Below are 17,273 nucleotides of genomic sequence, written 5' to 3'. Positions count from 1 at the left end.
CGAAATTCATGGATGTCCTTGCGGCTCTCAACATAACCTGCAAAAAAGGTGGAAGGATAAAAAATGAAAAAATGACTAGAAAAAATATGGTCAAAGGGCATTAAGGTTCGGGCTCAAGTAGTGTGGTCTTTCACTGCGATCAGGGAAGAGGTGATGCACCTTCGACTCGACTTGTTAAGAAAACGAGCTACAAATTAGGAGGCTCTCGGCTCGAATTGATCAAAACAAACTAAGCCAAGACAAGCCGGCTTGAGCATATGTTCTTCTAGCCTGTAGATCTGTGTCATAGAACCACACGTCTTATGCTGATCACAAGGTACGTATTCTTTTCCTTTTGGAGAAAAAGCTAGCTAGGTACATATACTTGCCTTCAGCATGCGAACAAGAACAAGTACGTGCCACGTACATGGATGCATACAGAATTAGTACATCACCAGTCGGCCTGTAGCCCGAGTAAAACCGATTTGAAGTAGACACGAAGCCACCGGCCGGGCGGAGGGAGGAGCTAGCCATGGCGGAGCTCGCGTCAGGCGCCGTGAGCTCGCTGCTGGGCGTCATCCGCAACGAGGCGCTGCTGCTGGGCCGCGTCCGGCACGACGTGCAGTTCATCCAGGAGGAGATGGAGAGCATGCAGAGCTTCTTGACTCACCTGTCAAAGAAGGCACCCGCCGGCGGCGAGCACGACGAGCAGATTCGCACCTGGATGAACCAGGTCCGGCTGCTCGCCCAGGACAGCAACAACTGCATCGATCTGTACCTGTACCGCGGCAACCCCGAGATCCATCTAGCCAGGGGCGGCCTCCGGCGGTACATCGCGTGGCTTCCCTGGTTTGTGCACAAGATGGTGGCGCAGCATCGTGCGGCTATTCAGCTGCGTGCGCTCAGGGAACGGGCGCGTGACATCGGTGAGCGGCGATTGAGGTACTACCTACATCCTCAAAGTACCACGTTTTGGATTCAAAGTATTTTAGACCCTACATTGTCAAAACACTGGCCACGTTTTGGATACAAAGTTGTTCCTTTTTTTTTACAACAAAAATTTCTGATCTATTCATCAGTAGTCATGATAGTACAAATAACATCAAAAGTAACATAAATTACATCATCTATTTATTTCATCAACAGTAAGTTGACATGGCTCATCATTTTCATCCGAGAAAGTTTATTTCATCAACAACAAGTTTACGTTGGTTCATCCTCTTCATCCAAAAGTGGGATAGATTCACTCATTGAATGATTCAGCAATTCCATTATCGGGTTATGTTCATCAAACAATGCAACATCCATCATCATGGAGTCCTGATCAAGTTCCTTCTCCTTCCGCTCAATCTCTTTTTGTTGGATACGAACCCTCAGGTTGAAATTCACATCAAGTTTTTTTTTCACATTCTCGGTGTTTTACCGGGGCGGACTGCAAGAACTGATTTCGTAAATATCTTGGTAATTTTGTACGTTTTCATCCGAATGTATTCAAACAATTTTTTGAGGACAATATAGTGTACCTACTCTGTTTTTAGTGAAATTCCATCATGGCTTAGTTCATTAAAACTTAGCAAAAGCTTACATCGTTCAGAGGGCAGCCAAGAATAAAATCAGGGGTTTCATCGACCCAAGTACAAGATACATTATTAACAAAACTAAATTTAGCTGTCCATGAGCAGCCTGATTAGTTTCTCGTAAGCAATGACTGAACTGGACTTAGTCAGTATGCAAAGCCAGAAGTATGTAGTGATCACTGCATGTTCAGTTGGGAAGGTCATTAGTTTGCCTGCTTAGTGGTTCCGTTTTGATTTCAGTTTTTTACCGTTGGGCCAATGAAGCAGTAACAGTATGAGCGCAAATAATAATGAGTAATGCTACACACGAGTTATAAGGTTTTACAAAGAGGGTTAATTTGATTTGTCAATAGGTGGGGAGGCGGCCCACCCCCCCGAAAATCAGGGGGGGCAAGTTTGTGATTAGTTAGTAGATGGAAAAAAAATCCTAGTCAGGGTGTAATTGCGTGTAACTCTTTGTATGTTTAGCATTATATAATAATAATACTAGCAGAGATGAGCCCAGAACATGCGACCTCGCCCACCGTGATAGAAGACATTTCCAACGCACCAACGCCTATGTTGGGTTACCATAGGCGTTCGCACCCTATATATATAGTTCAGTCACAGCTTTTAAATTCAAATTTAAACAACAAAAATTGGGCAGTAGTCCAACTTACCTGGAATGAGCCAAGAACCGGTAACCGGGCGGTTCCCGAAATTCGCAGCCGAATAAAACTTTGATTCACACACATAAGATCATCCCATTTTTCCTAACCCACCCCGTTTCTTAACTTTTTGTGGCCCAAGGAGAATGCACTCCAATTGCGTTTGCGCCGTTGGATGATACACATTGGGAAACTATCCGAAGGGCATACTTTTGCATGATCGGCACCTCTCTTCCATACAGTAACCGTGAAGCAGCTACGAAGTACAATGCAAAATATCAAGAGAGGCCAAACCAATTTAAATTTTAGGACAACCGTCAAACAGTCTACCGCCATATGTTTCATTGTTTGATAGAAAAAGCAACCTCGTTCGTGTTACGAGCCAGAGATATCCAAGTATTGCTAGTGTTGAAAGAAATGTGCATATTACGAACTGAAGTAATTGAATTGCGACCGAGTACCTTTTGGAGTGTCCAAGTTGTGCCCAGCCTTAGTATGGACCCCTCCCCTGTCGGAGCCGAGTTGTCCTGAGAAGTTCCACAGAGACCACTTGAGTCGACCGCCACTGTGAGGGTAGAGAGCTCCGACATAAGTGAAACTGAGAGCGTATACTGTCAAACGGCCGAACTGGTGCACCAGATGCACCTACTCCTTACCCTGCCATTGGATGTGGGAAGAAGGAACATGATGCAATGTCGTCAAGTGTGCTTGCAGGGGAGTTGTTGGGGGCGTGCGGTAGTACAACACTGCACGTGCCACCATACATTGGATCCGCATGCCATCCGCCTTGCACGTCTGCCACACTCAAGTTGTAGGAGTCAAAGCATCAGTGCAAATGTGATGCATTGGGACAGTGTCACAGAATCACCGTCTGATGAGTCAGAGCCGGGCGGGTTCGCGCCCTCGCCATGCGTCTAGTAAGGGAGCTCTGTAGCTTTCGCAACCTTGATCCTATTGATGGGGGAGCTTTATGACGATTTCATCTGAGGTTAGCTTGTCTGCCTGTGCGAGGACGAGAGCATGAACCTAGGTGTAGTCCACGCCATCAAGGTAGAATTGGTCGAAGATGCACAAATCCTCGACGAAGTTGGAAGCGAAGCGGATGCCCTCATCGTGTGATAGCTCGTGTGGGCACTTCGTGGCTTCCACCTCGACGTGGTCGGTGAAGATAGTAATCGAGTGGTATGTGTAATCCACGGGCTCGAGGGTGACTACGTTGCCCTAGAACTCAAGAGGGCCGTGCAGGTAGATGTCGTCGGGGACCATGGGGAGGATGTGAACATGAGGGAGGATGCTACTCGCGAGATTCCATCAATGATGAAGCCCGGGTTGCTGGTTAACATCTGGATGGGGGTTGTGGACGGGGGTGAGGATGTGCGCGAAGACGAAGCGATGCGGGCAACACACCAGGCAAGATGGTGCGATTATTAGTAACATCCTGCCATAGGGCAGGAAAGAGTGAAGCCTCTGGCACATCGCACAACACCTCGTCTGTCCCCACATTGGATGAGTACCAAACTCATAGTGCGATGCCATGAAGACATCTTGGAGATGAGCATGCATGGTCTATGTTATGGCGGGGGAGAAGCCACGAGTAGGCGATGTTGGAGCCACCACCACGTCTGCTACAGGAGCAGAAACCGCACACGTCTATCCAATCGGAGTTCAGTTGACGATAGATGCCGCCGGCATCGGTGATGGGCCCTTTAGAGCGTGGGGAAAGGCCAGGAGATGATTATCGATAGACACCCTATGAGGATTTTGTGAGGGACGGCCAGGCCAATATACTTTTTGAAATGGAGGCAAAAGATTTGCCTCTTCAATTAAATAAGGAAGAGTAGAGTTTAGAGTTTTACAACGTACTCACAAATAAGCGGCATGACAATTACTCGTACAATATGATATTCCCTAGCTTTCTTGCGCCAGCAGTAACCCAAAGTTTAGCATCTTCTAAAATGTTGGTTAGGAGGACCGACGGTGGTGCGCTTTTTTGACGGAATACGCGGGCGTTTCTCTCATTCCAAATGGTCCAAGAAACGAGCATGGTGAGGGAAGCCATTGCGTGGCGGTTAGGGTTGCGGTCGTCGGTTCTTTTTTGCCACCACTCAGTGACGGTTGCTTCTAATTGCCAATCGGAGGTGTCCATGTGCGTGAGCCCAAGCTTCTCGATGATTGATCTCCAGAGCCTAAGTGTGTAACGACACTTGACAAAGAGGTGTATCCCCGTTTCTTGTTCTCTTTTGCAAAGCGGGCAAAGGCCACAGTTTGGCCAACCACGCTTCTCCAAACGATCGGCAGTCCAAATCCTATCTTGCAAAGCCAACCAAGCAAAGAATTTAACCTTTGGAGGCGCCCAAGCCTTCCACACCATGCGGTCCATGGGGGACAGAGTCAGGCCTAAAAATTGCGCTTTGTAGGCGGTGCTCGCCGTGTAGATCCCATTGTTCGCATGCTTCCAAATGATGTTGTCTTCGGCTTGCTCATCAAGGTGGAAGTCATGCACTAGCATCCAAAGGTTAAAGAATTCCGAAATGTGGTTGACGGAGATGGCAGTGTCATGCTTGATCTTGAGGATCTAAGCGTTCCCCTTCAGAACCTCACGCACCTTCCATTTCTTTCTCTTCAATGCCTCGTAGATTAGTGGTGCAATGTCCTTGGGCTTGCGCCCCAGGAGCCAAGGGGAGTCCCGGAAAGGTGTTTTGGCGCCGTCGCCGACAGTGATAGTCGTAGATGCATAGAAGAACTGGAGGTCCTATTCAGTGCAGGGGTTGCCCGAGCCAACCCATAATCTGCGGGGCTCCTTCCATTCGTACCATAGCCAACGAAGCCGCAACGCCCGTGCAAACTTGTCGGTATCGAGCACCCCAAGGCCACCATAATCTTTTGGTCTGCACACCATTTTCCAGTTGAACTTGCATTTGGCTCCCGTGGTCTTCTCCGCACCCAACCAAATGAAGGCCCTCTCAATCTTGTTGAGTGTATCCAGAATGCCCTGCGGCACAATTAGAGGCGTGATAGAGAAAACCGCTTGGGAGGAGATGACGGACTTGACGAGAGTCGTGCGTCCGGTAGCAGTGATGTTTTGCCCATCCCAAGTGGTTAATTTTCCGGCTGCCTTGTCCACCAGGTATTGGAAATCCACCGTCTTTAGCTGCCAAACCTAGAGAGGTAATCCTAGGTATTTCACCGAGAAGGAAGCACGGATCAAAGGCATATTCCGAAGAATGCGCTCAAGGTCAAGATGGTTCCAACGAATTGGCACGACCAAGCTTTTTTGGAAGTTGGTGCAGAGGCCCGTCACATCACCAAAGCCTCGTAAGATCGCAGCTAGGTTGTCAATGTCCCTCTTGATGGGTGCCACAAAGACCACAGCATCATCCGCATATAGGGAGCTTCTCATCACAGCTCCCCGGCCACGAAGCTTATGGAAGAGCCCTTTCCGCGTGGCGAGGTCCAATATCTTATGAAAAGGGTCAATCGCAAGGACAAACAGGAGGGGGAAAGGGGGTCCCCCTGCCTGAACCCGCTCCCGTGCTTGATCGGAGGGCCGGGCACCCTGTTTAGCATGATTCTCGATGAAGATGTCGAAAGAAGTGCCGCAATCCATGCCCGAAATTTAGGCGGGAACCCTAGCCATTGCAGGACCTCAAGAAAGTATCCCCACTTGACCGAATCAAAGGCCTTCTTTATGTCAAGCTTGAGAAGGAGGGCAGAGGTTCTCCTCTTGTGTAGGCGCCGGGCAAAATTCCGAACGTACATGAAATTTTCATGGATGCTTCTTCCCTTGATGAAGGCGCTTTGAGCGTTGGACACAAGTTCATCCATGTGGGGAGCAAGCCTGAGCGAGAGAACTTTGGCAATGATTTTGGCGATGGCATGAATAAGGCTAATGGGTCTGTAGTCAGGAATGCCTTCTGCACCATCCTTTTTCCGTAGGAGGATAACATTGGCGGAGTTGACCAACTGCAGATTGGAGGTCTGCAATGAGTCGAAACACTGCACAGCCCTCATGACTGTATGCTTGATGATTCCCCAACATTTCTTGAAAAACATCCCTGTGAAGCCATTTGGTCTAGGCGCCTTATCACTAGGCATCTCTTTAATGGCAATCCAGACCTCGTCTTCTGTGATGCTATCATCAAGGTCCTGCAAATCATGAGGCTCGGTGATATTTCCATGTTTTCGTCTTATCAGACCGCAGGGACTTCAACCGTGCTGATGGGCAACGGTTCAAGTGCTTCTGTTCGTGGTGTTGGCACGGTCGATCTGAAGTTTACTTCGGGGAAGATCGTGCGGTTGAAGAACGTGCATTATGTCCCCTCCGTCAATAAAAATCTTGTTAGCGGATCTCTTCTATGTAGAGATGGCTACAAGCTTGTTTTTGAGTCGAATAAATTTGTAATATCCAAGTATGGAACCTTTGTTGGTAAAGGCTATGAGTCAGGAGGCTTGTTTCGTTTATCCTTATCAGACGTTTGCAATAAAGTTGTTAATCATATTTGCAACAATAGTGAATCCGATGTGTGGCATTCACGTCTTTGTCATGTTAACTTTGGTTGCATGTCGCGACTAGCGAAGTTGAACTTAATCCCTAGTTTCACCACCGTCAAGGGATCTAAGTGTCAAGTGTGTGTGCAAGCTAAGCAACCTCGTAAGTCTCACACGACTGCGGAAATAAGAAATCTTGCACCACTAGAGCTCATACATTCAGATCTATGTGAAATGAATGGTGTGTTGACAAAAGGTGGAAAGAAATATTTCATGACGTTAATTGATGACTCCACTAGAAATTGCCGTGTGTATCTTCTGAAGTCTAAGGATGAGGCTTTGAACTTTTTCAAGATCTATAAAGCCGAAGTGGAAAACCAACTTGATCGAAAAATCAAGAGGCTTAGGTCCGACCGTGGTGGAGAGTATTTTTCCAATGAATTTGATGCTTTTTGTGCGGAATATGGTATAATTCATGAGAGGACGCCTCCTTATTCACCTCAGTCAAATGGGGTGGCCGAAAGAAAGAACCGTACTCTAACTGATTTGGTTAACGCCCCTTGTTTGAATTTGAAGGACCGTGGTCTCCTAGGCCCCTTGGCGTCGGCAAGCAGAAGAGGGCAGTGGTCGGAGAGGGAAGACGATAAGGCATGCAACACATGTGTGTTGAAGGTCGTGTCCCACTCGGCGTTACAGAAAAAGGAGTCTAGTTTGCACAGAGTTGGGTTGTCCCGCTCATTACTCCAAGTGAAGCGCCTGTCCTGAAGGTGAATTTCCTTGAGTTCACAGGATTGCAGGATTGCGCGGAATCGGTTGATTGTACTCCGATTTACATTTCTCTTGTTTTTGTCACACGCCCGGTAGATTTGGTTGAAGTCCCCAATGGCGAGCCAAGCAAGGCCCGACATAGGCTTGTGGGAGGCAAGCTCGGCGAAGAAGGAATCTTTGCTCGTGGAGTCAGTGGGACCGTAGACGGTTGTTCTTGAAGTACACATCGGTTGCGCGGATTCGGACCTTGGCAGAGAGGCAGAAGGCCGAAATTGTGATGTCAGTGATCTCGAGAATGCTGTCATCCTACAGCAGAAGAATCCCTCCCCTGGTTCCCGTCGCCGGGCGCTGCGCAATTTTTTTGAGTCTGTTACCACCCAGGGAGGAGGCGACAAACATATCTACATTATCAAGCTTTGTCTCTTGTAAACACACTATTTGGCACGATGATGTAGCAATTGTTGCACTCACTGTAGCCCTCCTATCCGGGCAATTTAAACCCCGCACATTCCAGCTGAGGGTGTTGACAGGTTGCATTGTCATGGAGCACAACGAACAGCACGTTGCTTAGTACAGAAGCCGAAAGAGAGCAAAGCAGCATAGCCGTGAAGACACCTCACAGAGGCGTGAAAGCACTGGAGGAAAACTACCCAAAAGCATAATCACGTACTGAAGACATAACCCACACGCACTACACGGACGACACAAGCACCATCCAACCACATACAAGGTAGTTTGCTTAAAATCTGAAACTAAATCAGCCCTTACGAACTAGCATGGCGCTCAAGCCGCTGACGGCTGCGATACTTGGTTGTCCTGAGCTGTAGCATCCTGGGCCAACTCCAGAGCCCCCGCGCCGCCATGATCAATTAGAGCATCTTCGACGTCGTTGACGGCCGAGTCGTCGAGGTGGAATAACTCTCTCGTTGCCAGAATCACTTCAGGGGTTAGCTGCTCCTTGAACTTGGCCATGAACTCATCAAGAATGGCTTCAGTCACGCCCTCTCCATTTTTGGTGATTCCCATCGTCCGGCAAACGAGCTTCTCTGCAGCCTTAGACGCCATGGCCACAGCAGGGGTGCCGGTCCACTTGACCTTCTGCAGGGTGAGGCTACCTCTGGTCGAAATCTTGACACCGGCCAGGGTCTTTTGGCGAGCCGCTGGTGGCCTGGGAGGGGGCGACTCAGGTGTGGCAAGGACGCCCATCTGCCGCTCCACGAAGATTGACGCGAGGGCATCAGTGGAGACGCCAGCCGCACCAGCAAGCACAGGTGAAGGGGTATGGCGCAGGGGGCCGACTCATGCGAGCGGCAGTGTGGGTGACGATTGGAACCCCGGGGGCCTCGAGGGTGACACCAGAGGCCGAGCGAGCGTTGTGGGAGAGCAGAGCTCGCTCATGGCCAATATCGTTGTCGTTGGCATTGTCCAAGGTGCGGCGTGAAGAGAATGAAAGTTACATGTCGGAAGATCCGGGAGCTAAGGAAATATAGAAAGTCAAACTGACCCACAGTCATGGCTGCAATGGCTAGACTGCCAACAGCGAGCGCAATGAACAGGTTGCAACAGTGTTCCACCTTGTGGTCAGTAGCAACGCAGCGGAAGTAGCGTCTCTTCTGACTGGAGGTGGAGAAGAATGTGGCTGGATTTTCCATGGGTGGCGCGCGAGTGGTTTTTATACGTGCACTGCGTATGGTATGAGAGTGGTGTATGACAGTGGTTGTGCAGGTCGTTGGTTATATTCTCGATGACCGCATGCATGTAATGTTGCGTGCTGGTGTGGCTGAGCATACAATGCAATGGCAAGTCTTCGGGAGATAGGATATCTATGGAAGAGAGAGAGGGGATGTACAGGAGAGGATGCAAGGGAAGATGGGAATCTCTAGGGGGGCGAGGACAAGAATTTGGAGAGCAAGAAATGGGGTGATGCATGTGGCGGTAACACTGGCCATCTGCGAGCATTGCTTTCGTTCTTATATTGCAAGCCACCACTAGCAGGTGCTTCCAGCATGACCAATAATGGTGGCCTGCAATACCTAGTTAGATGACTAAAATATCCACATTGACGGGCCTCCTATGTACTCGTGATCAAGGACGGGCTGCTATAGGCAGGGCAAGGAATTATATGTGCGGGGGTGAAGGAAACAATAACCTCTCGAGAGGCCAAACATCAAAATATAACTAGTTTTATAGTAATCAGGTAGTTGTATTAAATTTATATGTTTTCAATAAAAAAACTATCTCTATTATGTAGGAGTATTATATAGCAAAAGAACAATATGGAAAAAATAGAGAGATGCGCAAAAAATTCCCATAAAAAGCAAAACTTCCAACCATTAAGCTAGCGAGTCATCTCTTCATTATTAGACCACAACCGTTAGTGCATAAATGTACCTAAACAGGCCATACGCGCTAGTACTACATAATTATACATCAACAAATTATATCCATGAGATTTTTATATTTCAAAAAATGAACCACGACTTTTATTTTCCCCAAATGATAAGTGCCACATATGTGACACGAAGCACTCTGGCCCTGACTTTTTTACAACTATAGTTGTCATCCAAAAAGAAAAAACAAACCCCAAAAATAACTGAAACTTGCCATCCGAAAAGGAAGTTGACATGCTTGACAACTAAAATTGTCATCCTTGCACCACTAAACTTGCCATAAAAAATGTTCGAAGTTGTGATGTGTTCATGCACACATGTGGCACTTATGAGGGTTCTTATATTTATGACAATTAGATTGACCTACTTAACCCAATATAGTGCATATCTAGACAGGGTGCACAATCAAACAATTTGCCTAAGATACTGTTGGTGGCTGGGCGTTCGAGACAATGCTCAATGCATGTATCTCTATTGAGAGCTATATATCTTTAGGCCATGGTGGCGATTGGGCCTTGCTGTGTGCATATTCGTTTGACGTGAATGACGCAACACACGTGATATCATGTCATGCCCCAGGATTTGTTGCATGCATAAAATCAAGAAAATCAATGTATATCTAGAGAAATATGACTCACGGATTGCCTGATGATCCAGTTAATTCATCATAATAACTAGGTTATAATGATTCTTTTGTCTAATTGGTTGCCTGATATGTCACACAAACACTTACAAAACATGCATACATGAATCGCACAGCTCCAACACTAAGTGCGTAATAGAAGTTTTTTTCCTGTAGGGTCATACAAACTTTAATGGAGTAATTGATGTTGCCAAGCAGTTAAGCATCGGATACTTTTATGTCAAAGCAGTTTAAAAAATGTCATGGTGCAATTATCCACCATAGTTTAATTATTAAACTTTTTATTATTCCTATGATGACTAAGAAATAACTATCTTAAGTCATCTTTAAGAACGATTCCACGAGGAAGAACATATAGATTTTATTATTTTGAACCATTTTCACAGCTTAGAATTGATTGTTTGCTTAGCTTAGAGATGTACATGGATATCAAATAACTCTATAAATTGTCAAAACTGCTTGGCAGAATCGTAAAATAACATTCTCTCGCTGAAAAGCATACTACCGTAAAGAACATGTTAAAAAGTAAAAAAAAAACACATGAAACCACTAGTTTTGTGACTGCTAAAAATCATAACCAAGAAAATATCAATCTAGCAACAAGATTTGTTGTATATAGTGTTTTGCCGGTCCAGCTTATGCTCAACTGCAACCTCACAGCTGTATGCAAATTATCAACTACACTAACTATATAATTGTATTAGATGCAATTTACATTGGGTCAAGAGGAAAGAGGGCTAGTTCTCACTTAGTTCAATGTTCCAGTCTAAGATGCAACAAATTACAACACGGCTACAAGGCAATTACATGCAACAAAAGTTGTAACTTTACTTTAGGACTGTAAAAATACAGCATAATGTAAACTGTAATATCTATACATTAGGACTGTAAAAATTATGGACTGACAAAAATAATTCATGGACTAGAAGACTGGTAATTTTTTTTTGTAAATTTAGAACATAGTCAAAAAGGGTCCCAAACATAGACATAACCCAAAAATAAACATGAGACATCAGTTATATGGTTACAAGGGAAATGATACAACTCTACATAGAAAATTTCTGAAAGATATGAAATTAAATTTATATAACCAAACATACAAAAATTTAAAATCATAAGGTAAATTATATAACCCAGCATAAAAGAAATCAACTATGAAATACATGAGATATATACACACACACGAGAAAATAATGACCTGAACTCAGGACAAAAACCTCCTACTACATTTTGCGGCATGAATTTTAGTGTGCAGTCGGATGGCCAGAAAATTCGAATGAAGATGAATTGAAATCAGTTGAACGAAAAATAGTAAATCTGGTATATTCTAATATACTACTCATAGAATATCTAATATACTGCTACAAATACATGCTGCCCCCCTTCCCTTCGCCACTGGCTATGGATGGCTCGTCAATGGTCGTCAGTGGTGTTGACAAAGCAGGACCACTGGCCGTCTCTCCACTGACGAACACTGAAGTCCCTTCGGGCTGGCCTCCGCTTTGTCTCCATGGATCGACGTACGCCCATCTCTGCATGGACCATTCGCCCATCGGTGGTCTATTGTACCACTATCGAGCATGCGAGCCCTCGTCAATGGAAACCAGTCAGCAGAGCAGTAATCTTGCGTAGTGTGGCACGCCTAAAATTAGTCAGTTCTCGCAATTCCAATGTTGATATAGTCGGTGAAGGTGTGAGGAACTCGCCATGACCCATGTCCTCATCAAGAACTCGCATCCCGCATGGATGTGAAATCCTGAGTTGACTCCATTCCGCCGTTGTCAATATCCTCAGCGAGACAAGAGAAACGAGATTCGCTTGAAGCTATTGATACGCCCATGGGCCATGGCCCATCACAGGCAAGCTATGGGAAGGTAGCGTGAGTCATTGACTAGACGTTGTCTATGGTGTATGGATTCTTGTGGCTCGCTTACCCTCAATGTGCCAGTTCTTCAACACAACATGTACTTTCCCCTTCACACTGTAATTATGTATCAAAAGCTGGTCATATAAAAAAGGGTGTAGAGACCTGGGTTAGCTGCCGCTGGTGGCAGAACAAGGGGCAGGTGGTGGCAGCGCGACCGCAGGGCTCCGATTGACTTGTTTCTGCAGTGTCCCACCAGAAATAGCTAGAAACAGAAGCTCCCAGGGAGCCGGAGGAGGCCAAATACAACGGCGGCGTGTGGTGGCCGACGGGTGCTGGATGACAGGAGATACATGTAGAGTTTGGCACGATGACCTTTATTTAGGTTTATGTTTTATATAAAAATCTGAATGCAATTCGTTTCAAGTTGCACATTAAGTAATTTTAACTTCCTACCTCCTACCCACTTTCTCCTAGTCTGATCCAGACTCTCTCAAGAAAAACAAAACACCACGCCCTTTTGACAGTTTTGACGAGATAAATGTAACAAAAAGGTCTCTAAATTTCCGCAAGGCTTACAGCTACTTCTATTGATCCATCGTTCAAGTTATGGTCAAACTTTTCCTTCTAATTTAATTATTTCCTACCTATTATAGGTACGGTGTTGAGGTCCCAGCGAAAGGGGCAGGAGCGGGGCAGTCGCCTGCAGGGGCTGGTCCCACGCTGGCAGCGATAGGTTCACCAGTTGTGAATGTAGCCACAACATCTACTGCTTCAGAAGGTGAAGAGGATGACAGTGACGATCAAGACGTAATGGCGTTGACGGTGACAAATCGCTCTCATCCAAGAGGGGCGTGTTTTGAGCCTCGTACGCCAGAGGAGAACGTTAGGGTGAAGCTAGAGGAATGGATAAAGAATGTTGCACAATGCAACACTGTTAAGGGGGGATCAGTACCATCCGTGGCCATTGTGGCACCAGATAAGCATGAAACCCTTGCTATTGCAAAGGAAGCTTCAGCCATGTGGAAAAAATGCAGTGTCTTGGTCGACATCCCAGCGGTGCACTTCTATTCTTGTGCCCTAAGAACCGAGGATATCTTGTACTATATCCTGCGGGAACTTCAGCTCGCAAAATCCCAACCCCAGCAACAGGAAGTTCAAGGTGGGCGGGATGAGGCTATCAACAAAACAAAAAGGGAAATTCTCTCCCAAAAAGGGGAGGTTATGAGAGAAATCACAAAAATTATCCAAGGAATGAAGGTTAACAAGAAGATTTCAGAAATCAAGAGCACTCTTCAAAACATGAAGGACAACCAGCCGCAACTCAATTTGACAGAAATGAGTAAGGATGAGCTGGGCCTGCTGGAATCGGCAAAAGATGAACCCTTGGGCATATTCCTCCGAGCATTGTGGCTGCTAAAGCTCAAGCCAGCTAAAGGTGCTCCTGCACCCAAACAAGTCCAAGAAAGGAAGGGAGAGACACGTTCACGCGACGATGTCATTAAAGAAACAGCTAAGATGCTTAAAAAGCATATGGAATTACACGCAGAAGATGAAAAAGAAGAACCACACACAAAGCAGATTCTTCTCAAGCAAGCCCAGTATGAAGACCTCCTACGTGAAGTGTTCCCCCTGGTGACCATCAGGAAGGACCCGCAGAACCAAGAGCAAGACTCCAAGCAAGCCACAGCCATCACCACCACCGCTGGCACTACAATTATATTGGTCGAGGACCAATTCAAAGATATGATCCGCAAGATACTGCAGGAGCTGCAGGAAGACAAATCCATGAAGAACAAGAAATTAGATACAACTGAGCTGCGGGAAGACATATCTCTGAAGGACAAAAAAATAGATACAACTGAGCTGCAGGAAGACAAATCAGAGAAGAAACTAGATACAACTGAGCTGCAGGAAGTAAAATCCATGAAGAAACCAAGTCAAGATTTTATACTGGATGCTCTTATTGAAGAAACCATGGAGAGGTTTTGGGAAATCGAGTGGGAGATGAATCAACAGCTTGTCATCAAAGGGATCATGGACAAAGTTATGGATTGTTTTGATAGAAAAGGTGATGAGATAATCCTAGTTATCCTCAAACTCGATTATGACTGGGTATCCGGATGGGAGGAGACCAAAAAGGCTTTCAGCATGTTTGGTTGCATAGCCGGTGCACTGATGTTGACCTTTGAAGAAAACAGAACACGAGCAAAAGGATATTGTTGTCCGTCGCGGGAGCCTATAGACTATTCTGTTCTTGGGCTCTACCATGATATCGCACTCGAGCTTACAAACCAGCAGATGAATAAAGAGAGCGCCCAGATTTTTCTCGGCATCTTGGAGAACTGTCACCAACATGAATTCTGCATGAAGATCTTCGTTCATGCTTTGTACGCCAACCCCAAGAGGAGCGATGAAGAACTAAGCAAGTTGCACAGAACCCTGCAGAAGGTTACAGACAAATCATTGGACAAAATTGCTAAGAAGATACTCAAGTTCTCTTATAGTGATATGCCTAAAGAATACAAGTCTTGTTTGATGTACCTAGCAATTTTCCCTCGACGACAACCTATCAGGCGGTCAACCTTGATAGGACGGTGGGTTGTCGAAGGGCTGATAACCAAGGAAGACTGGGCCAGTTCTGTGCATCATGCCAGTCGATGTTTTGATGCGTTGATCAACCGGTGGCTTGTTTATCCTGCCGATATTGGGGCTACAGGAAAGATAAAGAGTTGTGTGATAGGTGATCTTGTTCATGAATTCATTACCAAGATCGCTAGAAAGCGGCGCATTGTGGAAACACGCCTGTCACATCACTTGGCTCTCCGCTTCTCCATTTTCAATGACCTCCGACTCCGTGGCTCGGATAAAATAGATAGATTCTTCGAAAAGCTCCATGAAGAATCATCTCGAGTATCCCTGATCAAGGTGCTAGATCTCCAAGATTGCCAGTGCTTTGGAGGGAAGAATCAAATCTACCTCAGGGACATTTGCAGCAAGATGTTACTGCTCAAGTATCTGAGCCTAAGGGGAACAGATGTTACCCAGCTGCCAACTGAAATCAACAACCTCCGTGAGCTAGAAGTATTGGATATCCGAGAAACCAGTGTGCCTCCATCTGCAACAGTAAATGTCTTACTCCTGAAGTTGAAGCGTTTGCTGGCTGGTCGCATTGTTCCAAGTTCAGGGGTAAGTAGTACTGAACTATTTAGTGTTGAGATCCCTGATAAGGTCGAAAAAATGGTAAACATGGAGGTATTGTCCAATGTCAAGGCACGGACGAGACAAGATATGAAAGATATTGGAAAGTTGTGGCAGCTCAGGAAGCTTGGTGTGGTTATTCAATACAAGGAGCCACACCTCAGGAATTTTCTTCGAGCTATCAGTGATCTGCATGAGTGCCTGAAGTCTCTGTCAATCACTCTTCCCAATATAGAGGACAACAAAGAGATCAGAGATTGGGTTCTTGAACACTATAAAAACTCCCCCAAGCTTCTCGAGAGCCTAAGCATTACTGGAACCACACAAACAGTGCAACTTCTTCGGTTGTTGACCAGAGATATTGACCAACTCCAACTTCGCAAGGTAACTCTGTCTGGTACCCGGCTGTATCAGCCTGATCTGAAGGTCCTTGCCAAGCTTCCCAAATTAATATGTCTCAGGCTCCGAGATAACGCATACATCGATAGCAACCTTACCTTCAACAATGATGAATTCGAAAATCTCAAGTGCTTTCTTATTGAGGGTTCCGACATAACTGCCCTCAGCTTTGGAGGTGGAGCACATAAACTTGAGAAAATCGTTTTGTGCTCCACCGATGGACTGTCAATTTCTGGAGTCGAAGACCTTCTGGAACTGAAGGATGTCGAGTTGAAGAACAGCAATAAGGTATCATTGTTTGACAAGGCCAAAAACATATCCAAGGTGACTCTTTGGCATACCTCTCTGAGTCAATATGAGGTAGAGATTCTCGCCAAGATACCTAACATGCGCAACCTAGTACTCAAGGACATATTTTGTGTACAAAGCCAGCTTATCTTATACAAAGATGACTTCCCAAAGCTCAACCTTCTTACAGTCGACTTCTCTGTCACCCCCAAGACTATCATTATCGACGGATCAGCTCCTAAGCTCGAGAAAATCATCTGGTCCTTCACAAAGGACACGGTGGGTACTCTCTCCATCTCCGGCACTGACATCCTTCCAAACCTGAAGGAGCTCGAGATCAATGGTGATTTTATCCCTAGGGAGGTGGAAGAAGCATTGAAGAAACACAAGAACAAACCCAAGTTTACATACAACAAACCTGAAAACCAATACCAGGAAGCCGGAAACATACCAGAAAAGAAAGATCCTCCAAGATTCTCATTATTGAGGAAGAAAGAGGATTGATGCCGGATGTGCCGTTCCATCATCCGTTCACCTTCATCGGCTCCCATCCCATGGTGTGGTTTGTGTGTGCTCTTTGGTTTGCCGTTGTGTGTTACTGTCTGCCGCGCATGCGTGGGCAGATATATTATGTATCTATATATGTGGATTGAGTGAGTGTATGTCCCTGCTACTTATTCTACATATGTGTCCTGTAAATAAGAATGAGCATATGTGATGGTGTGTACATGTGTGCCCTGTAACTAAGAAGGAGCAAATGTAATGGTGTGCCCTGTAACTAATTAAGATTGAGCAAATGTAATGGTGTGCCGTTTGTGCCCATGGATTTGGAGGTCTCTACTGTCTGCATGAATGAACGATCAGAAGGTTTGAGGATTAATCCCCTCGTCTCCAGGTTGCCGAGTTGTTCATCCAAGAGTGCTCTCTGATTTTTTAGTTCCCGCAGACTCTACTAGAGATCTAGGCAAAGGGACCAAATGAGTCAGATCCCCGTCGCTGCGTTCCTTGCAACGCGTCTCGAATCGATCA

At 45.9% G+C, this 17,273-nt stretch overlaps 1 protein-coding gene across 1 annotated transcript; it reads left to right on the top strand.

Moving 5' to 3' along the window:
• Positions 1 to 432: 432 nt before the first annotated feature.
• On the top strand, positions 433 to 17,066 carry LOC125531065 (uncharacterized). Its single transcript, XM_087534735.1, has 2 exons — positions 433 to 921; positions 13,013 to 17,066. Exons 1-2 carry the CDS (start codon positions 512 to 514, stop codon positions 16,746 to 16,748), a joined length of 4,146 nt encoding a protein of 1,381 aa, XP_087390861.1. The 5' UTR covers positions 433 to 511; the 3' UTR covers positions 16,749 to 17,066.
• The last annotated feature ends 207 nt before the right edge of the window (positions 17,067 to 17,273 follow it).

This window comes from Triticum urartu, chromosome 7A (genome assembly GCF_056163025.1).
Source record: "Triticum urartu cultivar PI428250 chromosome 7A, HENAU_Tu73, whole genome shotgun sequence".
Taxonomy (NCBI): Eukaryota; Viridiplantae; Streptophyta; class Magnoliopsida; order Poales; family Poaceae; genus Triticum; species Triticum urartu.
Note: the sequence above shows the minus strand (reverse complement) of the source record. Positions and strands in the feature narration are given on the sequence as shown.